General features: G+C 47.6%; 1 protein-coding gene across 13 annotated transcripts in view; it reads right to left on the bottom strand.

Moving 5' to 3' along the window:
* Positions 1-18,283, bottom strand: part of LOC140393831 (chemokine-like protein TAFA-5) — a 650,941-nt gene that overhangs the window by 493,266 nt on the left and 139,392 nt on the right. For all 13 annotated transcript variants that reach the window (XR_011935744.1, XR_011935741.1, XR_011935740.1 and 10 more), the window contains exon 2: positions 7,428-7,577. Coding sequence is in view for 6 of the 13 variants with exons in the window: in XM_072480331.1 (XP_072336432.1) it covers positions 7,428-7,577 (150 nt within the window). In the remaining 7 variants the exon portion in view is untranslated. The remainder of the gene's footprint in view (positions 1-7,427; positions 7,578-18,283) is intronic.

The following is an 18,283-nucleotide window of genomic DNA, read 5'->3' as shown; positions in this document are numbered from 1 at the left end:
GATTCTCCGGCCTCCCAGCTGTGTTTCTCGGCAGCGGGAGGTGGCACACTATTCGCTGCTGGCGAGAATCTCTGCCAGCACCGCTGTCAATGGAAATTCCCATTGAAGCCACCCCATCCTCCCGGGAAACCTGCGGGCAGGGGTGCGCTGCTGGTGGAACCAGAGAATCCCACCGCCGGAGAAATGGCCGGAGAAGTCCCGCCAATATCTGCACAGGGATATAGATAGGCTAAGTTAATGGGCAAAAAATTAGCAGATGGAGTGTAATGTGGGAAAATGTAAAGTTGCCCACTTTGGTAGGAAGAATAGAGAAAACAAATCTTACTTAAATGCAGAGGGACCACAGAATGTGACACAGAGGGTTCTTGGTATCCCCATGTACGAATCACAAAATGTTAGCATGCAGATACAGCTAGTAGTTAGGAAGATAAATGCAATGTTGACCTTTAAAGACTATTGTGTTTTTTTGTTTTAGGCAACTTCTTAACATTGCAGGTCTGTTATTTTTAAATCAGGGCTCTAAATAGATGTTCCAATATAGCTTTACCTTTATTTACAATGCAATAAATGTTAAGGGTAGCAATTGCAGAGATGTAAACAATCCAGAGATATATTTAGTTTAAAACTGTGGCAGAACAAAATTATCTTCAAATTGAAAAAAAAACAATCTGATAACTCCAACAGGCAAACTATAATTCAACAGCATAATTGAAAGATGTAGATAAAATTGCTTTGATATTGCAAGGACCATATAATATGATGGTTTGAACCTAATGGGCGCGATTTAATGACAATTTAACGTCAATTTAATATGCCCGCCTTGGTGTCGGGACGAGGCATTGAGTCTCATTACAGATTACTGGGTGTGGCCCATTTCTGCACATTTAAATGTGCAATTGGGCTAATTTAAATATGCATTTGTGGTATTCTCTCGGCACCTGGGACCTAACGGCCGCGCCTGGGAGACCTCGCTGTTTAGTACTGGTTGCCACAAATGTGGACCAGTTGTAATGGTGCCTGGAGGGATCTCCCAGGCCATAAGCAACCCTTGGTGGTCAGGGACAGGGCAGGGATGCACCTGGCAGTCCCTCTGGCCCCCGGGCACCATGGCACTTTCCAGCCTGGCACTTCCAGGGTGCCAAGATAGCATTGCCAGGCTGGCATTGCCAGGGGCACTGCCAGGGTGCCAGGTTGGCACTGCCAGGGATCGGGCCTTGGTGACAGGCTGCTTCCAAAGGGCGGGGCTTGAAAACGGGAGGAGGGGGGCTGAAGGGGAGGCACGGAAAATCGGGGCAGCCAGACAAAATGCCGCCCCGACCTGCGAGGAGCCTTTCTTACTGAGCTCACCAGCTGGAAATTATTCTCAGTGCGGCCTCGCAGAGAGAAACCCCCATGGCCCCCAAAAAACGGCAAACTGCCATTGGATAGCAGGGTATTTCTCAGCGCAGCAGCCGCTGACAAACATCCTGCAAATACCCTGCTAAATGTGCCCGAAAACTAACCTAGATTTTCTTTGTGGTTAAATCGCAACCAGTTACATTGTTTGAAAAGCAGATCCTGCATTAGCTTGTGAATATCTGTGTCGGCAAGAAACATGTAAACAAATTATGGAAACGTATCCTGAGGAATATAAAGTCACATAACCTCTCTCTGACCAAAGATGAAACAGTTCAATTGGTAAAGTTTTGGGTTATCTAGAGAATATGACAGTGCTGTCGAGCTGACACAAATCTGCATCGGTAAACAATACTCCTTGTTCCCACAAATATGTGGACAAGCCTTCAACAACATAAACGGTAGTGTGGGGTTTTAGGAAAGGTTCACCCTCAAACATGCATTTGAAGTTAGCAACATGAAAATTGTGGTGCTGAAGACCATCTATGGATCTCACCCACCTCAAACAAACAGTTCATCATTCCCAAAATTGTACTTGAACATCACAAATGTTATAAAGGAATTGAGTGTAAGGAAGGCTTGCTATTTTGGAAATCATTTCTGGCCAGAATTGAAAGATTGATTTCACACAGTCCGATGATTGTAGAATTTGGTCATGCAGTTCAGCATCGTGCTCCAAAGCCGATTATTACCATGTCAGCAACAAAAAGGACTAGCTCCGGTTTCAGCATCTCCTCTGAAAATGCCTAAACCAATGGTCAATAAATATAAGCAGAAGCTACTAAACAACCATCTGATAGATAAAAAGCCACTGATGAAGCCACAAGCAGATTCAACCTACTCCTGTCAGCAAACTGAATGTGTTGAAAGGAAAGCAGAATGCTGTGGTTACAAGAGCTGGTCAGAGGCTTGGAATTCTGGGAAAGGAGACTTTCGATAGCCTGAACAACATCTATAAGGTGTAAGTCAGGAGTGTCCTGGAATACTCTCAACTTTCCTGGATGAGTGCAACTCCAAAAACATTCAGGAATGTCAATACCATCCAGTTAACTGAATAAAAACGTTTGTTTTATTCATTCAAGGGATGTGGGCTTCACTGACTCGACCAGCATTTATTACTTACTCCTATTTGCCCTTGAGAAGGTGGTGGTGAGCTGCCTTCTTGAACCACTTTAGGACAATTGGTGCACCCATAGTACTGGCAGGGTGGGAGTTCCAGGATTTTGAACCAGTGACAGTGAAGGAAGGGAATATATATTTCCAAGTCAGGATGATTTGTGATTTCGAGGGGTGTTCCCCTGCATCTGTTGCTCTTGTCCTTTTAGATTGAAGTGGTCGTGGATTTGGAGGGTGTTGCCTAAGGAGCCTAAGTGAGTTGCTGCAGTGAACCTTGAAGATGGTAAACAGTGCTGCACCGTGCATTGGTGGTGGAGGGAGTGGATGTTGAAGGCGGTGGGTGGGGTGCCAATCAAGTGGGCTGATTTATGCTGTATGGTGTTGAGCTTCTTGAATGTTGTTGGAGTTGCACTCATTCAGGAATGTGGAGAGTATTCCATTACACTCTTGACTTGTGCCTTATAGATGGATGATATGGGCCAGGGTTTAGAGACTCTAAAGTGTATCATGGAGTTCACCTGACCCACAACTTTTAATAGATTGTGCTATGGGGAGCACATGGCTCACTCTACAGGTGTGGTACAGCAGAAATCGAAAAGTATTTTTTAAAGCAAAACAATGTTTTCTATGAACTCAAGTTAAACTTTTTAAAACATGCAGGGGACATCTTAGCAACCATCAATTCAAATATAACCCCCAAAGAATACAACATTCTAAGAAATACTTAAACTTTCCTTTTAACATCCAAAATACTTTTAAAAACCTTTTAACAGAAGCACATCAGGTTTAAATTCATTACTGAGAACAGTTACCACTCTGAATTCACCAAATGATCAAGAGTGGGCGGGATTCTCCACTCCTGCGCCTAAGTGCGCTGTCGTGAACGCCGTCGAGGTTCACGACGGCGCGAAACGGCCCCACTCCCGACCGATTCAGGCCCCGACAATGGGCTAGGATTGGGGCCGCATCATCTACACGTGACAGGCCTTGTCGCCGCGTAAAGGTGGCGCCGCATAGATGACGCGGCCGGCGCTGCATAACTGGTGTCACCCACGCATGCGCGGGTTGGCCGGCGCCAACTGCGCATGCGTGGTTGCCGTCCTCTGAGTCCGACCTGCAAGAAGATGGCGGACGGATCGTGCGGGGCCGCGGAAGGAAGGAGGTCCTCCTTCAGAGAGGACGGCCCGCCGATCGGTGGGCACGATCGCGGGCCATGCCACATTTGAGGTACCCCCCCCCCCCGGTGCAGTATCACCCCTCCCCCCCCCCCCCCCCCGCAGGCCGCCCCGCCCCCCAGCATTCCCGCGCTGCTCCCGACAGCAGTGACCAGGTGTGGACGGCGCCGGGGGGAATCCGCCGTTTTGGCCTGGCCGCTCGGCCCATCCGGGCCTTAGAATAGCGGGGGTGCCGGAGAAACGCCATTTTGGGTGTCTCCGGTGATTCTCCGGCCTGCGGCCCGCGGAACTCGACGGGGCCGTTCCCGCCGCTTGGGAGAATCGCGGGAGGGCGTCGGACCGGCGTCCCAGAAATTTTGGGGGCCCAGGCGATTCTCCCAACCGGCGCAGGAGTGGAGAATCTCGCCCCTAGTCTTTATATGGCCGAGAGAACAACATTACACCTTCTGTGGCTGACTGCAGCTCCAACACTGAAACAAAACCAGAAAAACACAAATACACTCAAGCTTTTCTCAAAGGGAAACTAAAAGCTGACAGACAGCCCAGCTCCACCCACACTCTGACATCCCTGCAGTAATAAACACCCATTTCTTAAAGGTACACCCACTACAGTTATTCTATAAAAAACAACATTTCTTAAAGGTACTCTCACATGACATGGGGGACAGGTTTTGGGTAGTGAGGAGGTGTGATACTCTGCACAGAATTCCCAACCTCTGACCTGCTCCTGTAGCCACAGTATTTATGCAGCTGGTTCCAGTTCAGTGAACAAATCAATCTAATATGTTGAAGATGGGGCCATTGGAGGTTTACAGGGAACAGGAGGTGATAGAGTCTAATAGTAAGCTGCAATTACCATTGTGAGTAGAATCTTGTGCACATTTAATGGGAAATCAGGACTGTTTTTGATTCCCCACCCCACACTCAGTCAGCCCTCCCACCTGGGAGAACCTCCCAGAGGAAGCCATTGAAGTAGCATGGAGACCTGGAAGGAAGGCATTCCCCTGTCCCAGAAATGGGGATTGCCACTGGCATCCTCTTCAGATTCTGCCTCTGCAAAGCGGGAAAAAGTTAGCATACTGACCCAATGCTTACTTCTGTGACATTTCTACCAACCCTGCCTTCAAATCTGCCCCTATGGGACCGGGGAGATGCCCCCCAGCATTCACAGAGCTTACGATGATAAGAGGCGAAAGAGAAGCTGGAATTATGACAGACACATCGAAATGGAGCCTTTATAAAGACATGGGAAACTGGAATTATTAAAGTTGAACAGGTGGATGCAGTCAGGAGCTGGATGTGGGAGAGTGGTGGAGGGGGATGTGGGAGAGATACATCAAGACCAGTCAGAGGTGCACACAGTCTTAAAATTCAAGGAGGAGTTGCTAATTCCAATTTTTGGATCTATTCTGCTTTGTTATTAGTCCACATTTTTTGATGAGGAAGCTGAGATTTTGGAAGTACGTAATGGGTGAAAAAGCGGCAGATTAGCACAGGCACGGGGTGAGGGACAGCTTCCAGTAGCCTGTGCATTTAACTGACTAAAGAAAATTGCATGCTTTGCAAAAAGGTTGTGATTCTGAGAATGGCCCTTGTTTTTGCAGCTGAGCCATAGGACACTTTTCACAACATTGCCATGTAACTCTCGGCCTCTGTAACCCTGTCCCCAACAGCTCAAGCACGAGCATCAGATCAACGTACTGTGCAGGGAAAAGAATTTCACATTGTGAGATAATTGTCAGAAATGGCAGAAAACCATACCATAGGTCTCCTAATAACATCTCTTTAAAATTCTTGTGTAATTTTTAATGTTAGTATTGAGATACTGCTATCATTAATATATTAATGTAGAATCTTGTCCATGATTTCTGACTTCCTGATTTGCATGAGGACAGGTAACTCATTATCTCTGCTGGTGGCATGGTGGCACAGTGGTTAGCAATGCTGCCTCACAGCACCAGGGACCAAGGTGCGATCCCAGCCTTGGGCGACTGTCGGTGTGGAGTTTGAATGTTCTCCCCGTTGTTATGAGCCAGGGTTTAGATGGTGTAAAGTGTATCATGGAGTTCACCTGACCCACAACTTTTAATAGATTGTGGTATGGGGAGCACACGGCCCACCCTACAGGCATGGTACAGCAGAAATGGAAAAGTATTTTTTAAAGCAAAACAATGTTTATTCTATGAACTCAAGTTAACCTTTTTAAAACATACAGTGAACATCTTAGCAACCATCAATTCCAATACAACACCCAAAGACTACAACACTAAGCAATCCTTGAGCTTTCCTTTTAACATCCATAAGACTTAAAAACAACACCTTTATCAGAAGCACCTCAGGTTTAACTTCACTACTGAGAATAGTTACCACGTTGAAATCAGAAAAATGGACATTCATAAGCTTGCAGAGATTCACACACATCCTGCTGTGATTGCAGCTTCTCCAAAACTAAAATGAAACCAAACCCACCCTGCAGCAAAAAGCCTAAAGCGAAAGTAAAAAGCTGACAGACAGCCCAGCTCCACCCACTCTCTGACATCACTGCAGTAATAAGCACCCACTTCTTAAAGGTACTCTCACTACAGATATTTATATACACACCCATTTATAAACACCCATTTCTTAAAGGTGCTCTCACATGACACCGTGTCTGTGTGGGTTTCTTCCGGGCACTCAGGTTTCCTCCCACAGTCCAAAGATGTACAGGTTAGGTGGATTGGCCATGATCAATGAGCAGAGTTATGGGAATAGGATGGGGGACTGGGTCTAGTTAGAGTACTCTTTCGGAGGATCAGTGCTGACTCAATGGGCCGAATGGCCTTCTTCTGCACTGTAGGGATCCAATGGATATAATAGGTTAGGAATTTAAGTCTGATGGTAGTGGGAGATGGAAAGCATCGCATCGGCCTCCCGTTATAGTCCTGGTCGAATTTTTAGTTTCAGTGATATTAATGAAATTGAGTGTTGGGGGTCTGTTGTGATACAGCCCAATATGCATTACTGAGCAAGGAGCGATTCTACCCTTGAGTGTTCAAAATGGGGAATTGATGTCTATAACTGGTTCAGCTGAACTTTAGATATTGAACAATCCATTGACATGGCACCAGATAAGGTGCTAAGAGTTGTTTGATGCCCTTCAGTTAAAATTCCTTGCAAAGTTTAGGGGGTTGTTCGTTATTCATGAAGAGCCAGGAACTAATTGTTAAGGGAACATACACCCAGGGTGCCACATATGCTGCTGCACTGCAGTCAGGTGCCAAGCAACAGGTTATCAGTCCACCAGACACTTGTGGAGAGCAGCAAGAAATATATTCGATGAAGCACCGGGATTTTGAGTCCGACAGTCTGATTATTTCAAGCTTCTGAGAACCAGAAGGCATAAAGAAGGTTTATGGTTGCAGCATTATTGCAAAGACTTTAAAAAATAAAAAAAAATAAAAAAATGCAAATACTTTTTTTTTAATTTAGAATGCTTAATACTAGTCTTCAATAAGCCAGGCAGCTTTGTCAGGGAGTGAAGGCAGACAAGAAGATGCAAAACAAATCGTCCCTTAATTTTCAATTCCTGCCCTGTTAGCTGATGACATGTTTCTCAGACCCAGACATTTTAACACAAAGTATTTAATAGCTACAACTAAATTAACAAAAAACAATAATATTCAACAACTGGCTTATGTATAGTGTAGCTATAAACAAGCAATCATTTATTTTTGCCCATTTTCCCAGCTCGCTGTCACTTACCATCCACGCAGGCTGGCTTGGCTCTCGTTGTGCCAGCAATCTGTCCTCTCCTGCAGGCACATCGTGCTGTTTGTCTGGCTATTGTTCTCCGTGGTTCACTACTATCTCTGTCCAAGGTAACTATTTCACATGTGCCCACAGCCAGCTGACCTGGAACAAAGCATACAACACAAGAATCAATGCTCGGTATTTTACCCTCAGCTCCTCCCTGGTGGCCTGACCGAAACTGACAAATTTGTCACACTAGAGGAAGGCAAATGGTAGACATTCAACTATAGATTTGAAAGTTGAATTTTGTTTTTGAAAGTTCAATTGTAGTTAGTGTGATGACCTTTTACTTGAAGTGCAAAGAGTAAGGAACATGTATAATTACTTTAAAACGTTTGGGGAATCTATAATTGATTTTAGAAGTGTTGAAAGGATCTTTAAGGGTTTGGGCGGTACCACAGTGGTTAGCACTGTTGTTTCACAGTGCCAGGGTCTCAGGTTCAATTCCCACTTGGGTCACTTGTCTGCGTGGAGTCTGCACGTTCTCCCTGTGTCTGCGTGGGTTTCCTCCGGGTGCTCCGTTTTCCTCCCCAAGTCCCGAAAAACGTGATTGTTAGGTGAATTGGACATTCTGAATTTTCCCTCTGTGTACCCGAACAGGCGCCGGAGTGTGGCGACTAGGGGATTTTCACAGTAACTTCATTGCAGCGTCAATGTAAGCCTACTTGTGACAATAATAAATATTATTAAAACTTCAATTGTGAAGGGATCAATTGTAATTTCCACGAATGATAACAACGTACGGGGATTGGATCCTCCACCGGCGGGATGCTCCGTTTTGCCAGCAGCCCGGAGGGTTTCCCGATGGCATGGGGCTGCCCCACAATGGGAAACCCCATTGACCAGCTGGTGTAACAGAGCATTCCGCCAGCGGGTTGAAATAGAAATGTGGGGCGGAGAATCCAGCCCCTGGTCTATGCGTCCTTACAACCCTTGACCTGGAAGCAGTACCAACAAGTAGCTAAGAACAGAAATCATATAACCAGACACAAAGGGGAGTTCAAGACAGGAGAGCTGGAGTTAGAAGGCGGTCAACCCCCAAATGTAGACAGAAAGAGAAGTAGAAGTGGAGGAGCTGGAGAGGAATTGAGAAGATTCTGGAATGCAGTGGACCATACAGGGAAGACTGCATGGGTGTAACATTGTTAACACAGAAGATGTTGCCTGTTGATAATTGGCCAACTCCTGGGAGGAAAGGGGCTGGAATTCAGTTTGGAAGACCTATGTAGCTGAATAGGAGACCCACAGGCAGATTGAGCTACTCACTCATTCAGTGGGATAGTCTCAGTGAGGTAGCCTCTGTTTTATCTGCTATCTCTTGTGCAATTTATACTGATCATGATTTGCCTGTTAATTTTTTTTTTCAAAAACATTTTATTCAGGCATTTATAATTTTATAACAATAAACGGTACAAATACAAACATAATCATAGTGCAAAAAACATCTCTCACTAATCCCACCTCCCCTAAACACAAAGTGGCCTAACTCCCCCCCCCCCCCCCCCCCCCCCCCCCCCGCCATCCCTTATAGCCTCTGCTGACAGTTTAGCTTTTCCCGAAGAAGTCGGTAAACAACTGCCACCTCCGGACGGACCCCAACGTTGACCCTCTCAGGGCAAACTAAATTTTCTCAAGTCTGAGAAACCCAGCCATGTCGCTAACTCAAACCTCTGATTTTGGGGGTTTCGAGTCCCTCCACGTTAACAATATCCATCTCCGGGCTACCAAGGAGGCAAAAGCCAAAACGTCAGTCGCTCTCGCCCCCTGGCCTCCCGGATCTTCTGACACTCCAAAGATCACCACCTCTGGACTCGGCGCCACCCTTGTTTTAAGTACCATGGAAATGACATCCACAAATCTCTGCCAGTATCCCCTAAGCTTTGGGCATGCCCAAAACATATGGACATGGTTTGCTGGCCCTCCTGCACACTTGTCCTCTATCCCAAAAAAGTTGTTCATCTGGTCCACCGTATTGTGTGAAGCACCTTGAATTGGATCAGGCTGAGCCTGGCACATGACGAGTATGGGTTGACTCTGCTCAAAGCATCCGCCCACAAACTAGCCTCTATCTCCCCCCCTCAGCTCATCTTCCCATATACTCTTTAGCTCATCTATCTGGGTTTCCTCCCACTCCATAAGCTCTTTGTAGATATCCGATACCTTTCCCCCCCCCCCCCGTTCTAGAAACTACCCTGTCCTGTATCCCCTGTGGCGGTAGGGGCGGAAAGGTCGAAACCAGCCTTCGCACAAAGTCCCTTATCTGCAGATATCGAAACCCATTCCCTCCCGGCAACTTGAACATCTCCTCCAAATCCTCCAAACAGGGAAAGCTCCCATCAATAAATAGATCCCCTACCCTTTTTGTTCTTTTTAGATCCTTGGAAAATTAGGCGACAGGTTTAGATAAAGGATCTGGATCGGCGCAGGCTGGGAGGGACGAAGGACCTGTTCCTGTGATGTAATTTTCTTTGTTCTTGTTCTATCCTCTCAATCCCTGCTCTCTGCCATTTCCGAAACTCCCATCCAGCCTCCCCGGGACAAAGCGATGATTATCACAGATTGGAGCCTACACCGATGCTCCCTCCACTCTCATATGCTTCCTCCATTGCCCCCAGGCTCTCAGGGCCGCCACTACCACCGGGCTTGTGGAGTACCAGGCCGGCGAGAACGGCAGAGGAGTCATTACCAATGCTTCCAAACATGTGCCCTTACACGATGCCGCCTTCACTCGCTCCCACACCCCTGACCCCCCCCTTCACTACCCACTTCCTGATCATGGCTATATTTGGCGCCCAGTAGTAGTTACTAAAGTTCGGCAGTGCCAGCCCAGCTAACCCTCGACTCCGCTCCAGCAGTACTTTCTTTACTCGCGGGGTTTTACCCGCCCACACAAATCCGGAGATCACCCTATTCACCCGCTTAAAAAATGGCCTTTGGTGTAAAAATAGGGAGGCACTGGAAAACAAACAAAAGTCTTGGGAGGACCGTCATTTTCACGGTCTGTACCCTCCCCGCCAGTGACAGCGGGAGCATGTCCCACCTCCGGAAGTGCTCCTTCATTTGTTCCACTCCCGGGTCAAATTTAACTTATGGAGCTGCTCCCATCCCCGTGCCACCTGAATTCCCAAATAAGGGAAACTCCCTCCCACGACTCTGAACGGCAGCTCTCTCAGTCTCCTATCCTGTCCCCCCCGTCTGGATCATAAACACTTCACTTTTACCCATATTCAATTTCTACCCCGAAAACCAGCCAAATTCCCCTAAGATCCACCTAATCGCCCCCATTCCCACGAACGGGTCAGAAATATATAGGAGTAGGTCGTCTGGGTATAGCGAGACCCGATGTTCCACCACCCCCCCGGACTATCCCCTTCCAGTCCTTTGATGCTTTTAGCACCATCGCCAGTGGCTCTCTGGCCAAAGCAAACAACAGTGGGGAGAGGGAACATCCTTGCCTTATCCCCCGGTGCAGTTTAAAGTAGTCCAACGTCAGCCGATTCATCCGTATGCTCGCCACCGGTGCCTGGTACAGCGAACCCAGTCAATAAAGCCCTGCCCAAACCCGAACGTCCCAACACCTCACACAAATAATTCCACTCCACCCAGTCGAAGGCCTTTTCTGTGTCCATAGCGAAGACTACCTCCATCGCCCTCCCCTCGGAGGGCATCATGATCACATTTAAGAGCCTTCTAACATTGGCCGTTAGCTGCCTGCCTTTAACAAGGCAGTCTTCCCCCATCACCACCGGGACACAGTCTTCTATCCTTGAGGCCAAGATTTTAGCCAGCAGTTTGGCATCAACACTCAGTAGGGAGATTGGCCTGTATGACCTGCATAGCTCTGGGTCCTTCTCCCGCTTCAGGATCAATGATATCGAAGCCTGCGACATTATTGGGGGAAGGACACCCCATTTCCTTGTCTCGTTAAATGCCCTCACCAGCAGCGGGCCCAGCATCCCAGAAAACTTCTTATAAAATTCCACAGGGTATCCGTCCGGGCCCGGGGCCTTGCCCGACTTCATGGCCTCCAATCCCTCTACTACTTCTGCAATCCCGATCGAAGCTCCTATATTTAATTGAAGTTGATTCTGACTCACATTCAAGTAAAAATTACAAAACGTGAAATCTTGTTTGATAACTTTCTTCTGTTATAGGTCAGTCAGAGAATTTTGGTCTTTTGTTTTGGGATTTCCTCATGGAGACGATAACATTAGTCTTAAGGCATCAATTCTTGAACTGCTTTGAGATACTTTTTAAATGCAAAAATATATTGTACTCATGAATCTTCGAGCAAATTTTTAACTGTGACTCAAGAGGATATACAGGCCTTGATTTTGTTTTGGTAATGATTGTCAAGTTTCCAGCAATCACCATCATTACTCCAGTGAAACTGACAGTAGTTTCAGGAGGCAGGATAACATGGAAAATCCAAAGTTGCTGCTCGTGAATCTACCCTCCTCCATGTGGTGTGTTGTGACGGTTGTTATCTCCATTCAAATTAGGATTTCTCAGTGACTCTGTAAAAACCTTTGAAAAAGTTTCAACTTGTCGAATCAGTTATGACTTGGTGTTGGGACGAGGTCGTTGAATCTCGAGAGAGAGGTCTGCATCGAGATTTGCGATGCTCGAAACGTGTCGGCAGATTCAACAGAACCTCGGGGCACGTCACAATCTGGATCTCGCTCTCGCTGGGTGAGATCTAGACGCACACATTTAAATGATCCATTAAGATCATTTAAATATATGCTCGCCCAATTCACCCAGGGCCCGGGATTCACCGGCACAACCAGCGAGGCCTCAACCGGACAGTGTTTAGTACTGGTTCACAAAGTCATGAACCAGTTGTGATGGCACCTCGGGGGCTCTCGCTCAGGGCACGAGCCTCCCAGCTGGGTGGGGCACCTTGGCACTGTCAGAATTGCACCTTGGCACTGCAGGCCTGGCACCCAAGGTGTCCAGGTGCCAGGTTGCCCATGCCAGGTGTCGGGAGCTGGGGTGAAGGGACACTCAAGGATCCCGGAGGAGTTTAAGTTGGATGAAGTGGGTAGGGGAGTCCTGAGGCTGCAGTGAGGGCACAGAAGATCGGGCTGCCTTTAAAATAATTAAATATTTATAATGGGATGAAGGCAGACTCATCCCACACCAGACCTGCTGATTGGGGGATCCCTATTTAGAGAAAGATAGGGGAGTTGCCTCAATTGCAATTCTTAAAAAGTTGCCATTCAATATAGCTGCTTTTCTTGTTATCTAGTAAGGAAAACTTTGCCAGAATATTTTGTTGGACAAAGGTGCAAATAGCTGAAGGACTTAAAACATTTCCTTTTCCTGTTCTGCAGGAACTGTCTGAAAAAGAATATAGTTCTATGTGGACTTCCAGTGCATGTTCCCCAGGTGAAAAGTGTACACTCAAATTCAGAGGTGATGTCCAATAGCTTCATGACATGCATGACGCCCAAATGACAAATACATGAGAAAAATATTTAATCACCTCAGAAAGTTAACCAACGCCTATTAGACAAACGAGCTTCCTGAAGATGCCACAGCATCGTAAGAACTTCCTAGGTGAAGCCAGTTTTCCTCAGTCAAGAAGGTGTGCCTGGATCTTTGGCTGCTTGGCTGACGTTAGACTGCCTGGGCTGCAATCAACGTTCATGGCATCATTCCCTTCATTTAATTCTTCCTCCTCAAAGTAACGCAAGACAGGAATACCCAATGACATTCCTATATTCTGACTTTTAATTGGAGCAATCAAGTTCTGCCAAAGAACAAAGAAAAGTACAACACAGGAACAGGCCCTTCGGCCCTCTAAGCCTGCGCCGACCATGCTGCCCGTCTAAACTAAAATCTTCGACACTTCCGGGGTCCGTATCCCTCTATTCCCATCCTATTCATGTATTTGTCAAGACGCCCCTTAAACATCACTATCGTCCCTGCTTCCACCACCCCCTCCGGCAGCGAGTTCCAGGCACCCACTACCCTCTATGTAAAAAACTTGCCTTGTACATCTCCTCTAAACCCTGCCCCTCGCACCTTAAACCTCTACCCTGGGAAAAAGCCTCTGACTATCAAACAAAGGTTTGAGGAAAAAAACAGCTCTCAGTAAGCCACAGTAAAAAAATCCACTTTTGTGAAAACATCAGTGATCTCCCTTTCAGCAATCACTTGTTATCTGCCCAGAAGCATCCTCGTCTCTTGAGTAGCCTCATTATTCGTTCCGTATGGGTGCACTGAGCACATCATAATTTTCTGCGCATAGATCAGTCATTTCCACTTGCATTCCTTATAGTGCCATTCCAACATTTCAATGAAGCTTGAAACATATTTTATGTGCCAGCCAAAATGACCTTAGAGGCACATTGCACAGGAGGAGGCCATCCGGTAGATTGATCTATGCCCCGATTCCCAGTTCCCACCCACCCCATGTGGAATGCAAAATACATCCTAAAGAGCATTAACAAACGAGGAAGAAGATATCTGCAGAAACGATCCAACAGTCACAAAAGCAAGCAATAGTCATGCAATGCAAGGCAACAAAATAAATACAAGTAAGTTCAATTAAATTGCACCACTTCTGGCCCACATTATATTTCTTCCCTTCTTCAATACTGTTCAGTGAACAGCACGGTACAATAGCAATCGTCAGGAAGTAAAGACAGTTACCATACATGGAGTGAATATATTCTCAGGTCAAACAATTATTTTCATCAGGATCCCTCAAATGTTATTCATCACACCGGTTGGATATGTTGCTACATCAGTTATTCTGGATAATTTCCATCGCAATTATATTTGTATGGAGGTTATTAACGGTTAACTGTAATCTTAAAAATAGCACTGGTCTGAACAGAGAAGCAACAATCTCAAATTTGGTAGCAATGACCTCAGGGAAGGTGACAATAGCAGCTGAGGATCAAGAGTAGCAGCCTCAGGGAAAGAAGCAACAGCATGAAGATAGAGCTGAGTGAGAGGGGAATGTATCAGGAAATAGTGCTGTCGGATCCAATTAGGATTATGTCAGTTTCTAGTTAAATTGAGTGAGCAATGACAGCTGTTATTTGGCAAACAACATTTTTGTTCCAAAAACAATACATCAAATTTATTTCTCAATATCTGGGAACGGAAAAATTATATTCCAATCTTACTGTTTCCCTTTGAGTTCTCTTCTGCCCCAGATGGTGCACCAACATCACAGTTTTGCCTCTGACTTTGTTGGATGCCTACACCAGTGACATAAGAGGCATTTCTTCAGAGACCGTTATCCTCATCCCTGGTAACCCATTGAATCGAAAACTTTCACTTTAGCAAGGTCAGCTAATGAATCAACACTTGGGGCCCGATTCAGCAACCCCGTCCGGGTGCAATGGGTGAATAATGTGAGATGCCCAAATCGGGCACCGCGCCGGGCAGATTGCAAGTCACCTGACTTGCTCCACCCGGCGTAATCTGGATCTCGTCTTTGCTCGGCGAGATCCAGATCCGAATATTTAAATGAGCCTAGTGGTTCATTTAAATACCCAGAGGTCAGATTCATCCGGCGCCCGGTACTCAAGGGCCGCGCCTGGGAGATCTCGCTAGGGTACGATTTAGTACTGGTCCTGGGATCTCTCCCAGGCCATTGGAAGCCCCAGGTGCTTGGAGACTGGGCAGGTTGGTTCCCTGGCAATCCCTGGCACCTGGGAGCCTTTGCACTGCCAGCCTGGCAGTGCCAACCTGGCACAGCTAGGGTACCTGGGTGGCACTGTCAGGCTGCCAATGTCACTGCCAGGGGGAAGTTGTGGAACTCAATGTTAAGTCCAGAAAGCTATAAAGTGCCTGATCGGAAGATAAGGTGCTGTTCCTCCAGTTTGCATTGTGCTTGGATCAGGCCGAGGACAGAAATGGAGCTTGAGCACAAGGCAGTGAATTCACATAGCAGCAACAGGGTATGGACTAAGATAAGGTGTTTCTCAAAGCCATCAGCAAGTAAGTCTGCATTTGGTCTCCACAATGTAGAGGAGACTGCATTGTGCGCATAAGGACTCAAAATGTTAACTCTGTTTCTCTCCCCACAAATGCTGCCAGACCTGCTGGGCTTTTCCAGCATTTTCTGTTTTTATTTCTATCTCAATCTTGTTAATCTTGTTTTTACTTTCAGGCAGCAGCCATTCATTATTCTACCATCCACTCCTTTCCATCTTTTGTTTCTGCACTTATCCTGCAAAACCACTGCCTTTGGTTCTGTCCCACCAAATCTTTTGTCCTTTAATGTCTTCTATTTTCTGCACTGTTACAGACCTCCCCTTTTTGTTTTTCTCCACCCTCCCCCATTTCACCAACTAAAACAAAATTGCATTCATACCGGTTTTCCAATTCTGATTAAAGGCCACAACCTGAAATGTTAACTCTCTCTCTCTTTCCCTCACTCTGTCTCTATCTCTCTCTCTCCACAGAGGCTCCCAGACCTGCTGAGACTTCGCAGCATTTTTAGCTTTTGCTCCAAGACACTTCACTGGAACAGTAACAAAGTTTAACACACAGCCACATAATAAGAAATGAAGGGAGGTAGGCTTTCAGGAGCATCATAAAAGGAGGAAAGAGAGTTGGAGGTGGAGAGGTTTAAGGAAGGAATTGCAGTGCATAGAGCCTTCTGTCATGGGAATGTCACTTTAAGAAATGTTTATCTGCTCAAGTGGCTGCTGTGATGTCAGAGTGTGGGTGGAGCTGAGCTCTGGCTTTGCTTTTTAGTTTCGCTTTGAGGAACAGCTTGGGTGTGTCTGTGTTTTTTGGTTTATTTTTGTGTTGGAACTGAAGCCAGCCAAAGAAGGTGTAGTTTCGATCTCTCTGCCACCGACTATCTCTAGAACATTTGGTGAATTCAGAGTGATAACTGCTTTCAGTAGTGAATTTAAATCTGATCTCTGTGTTAAAAAGGGTCTTTTGTCTTCTGGATGTTGTTTGGGAATTTATTAGGGTTATCTATAGAGTGTTGTATTCTTTGGGCAGTGTATTTGAATTGATGGGTGCTAAGTCGTTCACTGTATGTATTAAAAAGGTTAACTGAGTTCATAGAATGAACATTGTTTTGCTTCAAAAAATACTTTTAAATTTCTGCTGCACCACTCCTGTGGAGTGGGCCTTGTGCTCCCCATACCACAATCTAGTCAAAGTTGTGGGTCAGGTGAACTCCATGATACACTTTGGGGTTCTCTAAACCCTGGCCCATAACAAATTGGGAGCTCGTCCGAGATAAAAGTCTATCAATTGGATTGGCTTAGTGAACGTAAAGACAGTGGGCGAGATTCTCCGACCCCCCGCCAGGTCGGAGAATCGCCAGGGGATGGCATGAATCCCGCCCCCGCCGGTTGCCGAAGTCTCCGGCACCGGATATTCGGCGGGGGCGGGTATCGCGCAGCGCGGTTGGCGGGCCCCCCCGCTCGATTCTCCGGCCTGGATGGGCCGAAGTCCCGCCGCTAAAATGTCTGTCCCGCCGGCGTAAATTAAACCACCTACCTTACCGGCGGGACAAGGCGGCGCGGGCGGGCTCCGGGGTCCTGGGGGGGGCACGGGGCGATCTGGCCCCGGTGGGTGCCCCCACGGTGGCCTGGCCCGCGATTGGGGCCCACCGATCCGTGGGCGGGCCTGTGCCGCGGGGGCACTCTTTCCCTTCCACCTCCGCCACGGTCTCCACCATGGCGGAGGCAGAAGAGACTCCCTCCACTGCGCATGCGCGGGAATGCCGTCAACGGCCGCTGACGCTCCTGGCCGCCCGGAGATGTCATTTCCGTGCCAGCTTTTTATGTTGTTAATCCTGCGACTCGGTAACTTTTCTCTCTTCCACAGGGTGTGGGGGAGGGAGGAAGGGAGGTGGAGGAGTTGGGGGCGTTGGCCATTGGGGGCGGGGCCAAAAGGGAAGCGCTGGCTTTGTTCCCGCGCTATGATAATTATGGCGGGAATAGGGAAGCAGGAAGGAGGGGGCGTCGCACGGTGCGAGCCGAGGTCACGGGGGGGAAGCCGAGGTCGGCCAGAGTTTGCTGACTTCTGGGAGTAACATGGGGGGTGTAACTACGCTCGTGGGGGATCTAGCGGGGGGTGTGGCAGGTGGGGATTTACTGGGTCACTGCTGCTGGGGAGCTGGTATGGGGTGGGGTTGGGCGGGGCGGGGGGGCACCGCCTGGGGGGGACACAGCTGCGTGGGAACCGGGTGAGGAGCTGGGTAAAAGGGGATGGCTAATCGACAAGGGGGGGGCGGGTAAAGAGCCCCCCAACCCGGCTGATCACGTGGAATGTGAGAGGGCTGAACGGGCCGATAAAGAGGGCACGGGTACTCGCACACCTAAAGAAACTTAAGGCAGATGTGGTTATGTTACAGGAGACGCATTTGAAACTGATAGACCAGGTTCGACTACGCAAAGGATGGGTGGGGCAGGTGTTTCATTCGGGGCTAGATGCGAAAAACAGGGGGGTGGCTATATTAGTGGGGAAGCGGGTAATGTTTGAGGCAAAGACCATAGTGGCGGATAGTGGGGGCAGATACTTGATGATGAGTGGCAAATTACAGGGGGAGGCGGTGGTCTTAGTGAACGTATATGCCCCGAACTGGGATGATGCCAACTTTATGAGGCGCATGTTAGGGCGTATCCTGGACCTAGAGGTGGGGAAGTTGGTAATGGGTGGAGATTTTAACACGGTGCTGGAACCAGGGCTGGACAGATCGAGGTCCGGGACTGGAAGGAGGTCGGCAGCAGCCAAGGTGCTTAAAGACTTTATGGAGCAGATGGGAGGAGTAGACCCATGGAGATTTAGTAGACCTAGGAGTAAGGAGTTTTCGT

The sequence above is a fragment of the Scyliorhinus torazame genome, chromosome 17 (genome assembly GCF_047496885.1).
Source record: "Scyliorhinus torazame isolate Kashiwa2021f chromosome 17, sScyTor2.1, whole genome shotgun sequence".
NCBI classification, from domain to species: Eukaryota; Metazoa; Chordata; class Chondrichthyes; order Carcharhiniformes; family Scyliorhinidae; genus Scyliorhinus; species Scyliorhinus torazame.
This window is presented reverse-complemented; position numbering and strand designations above follow the sequence as displayed.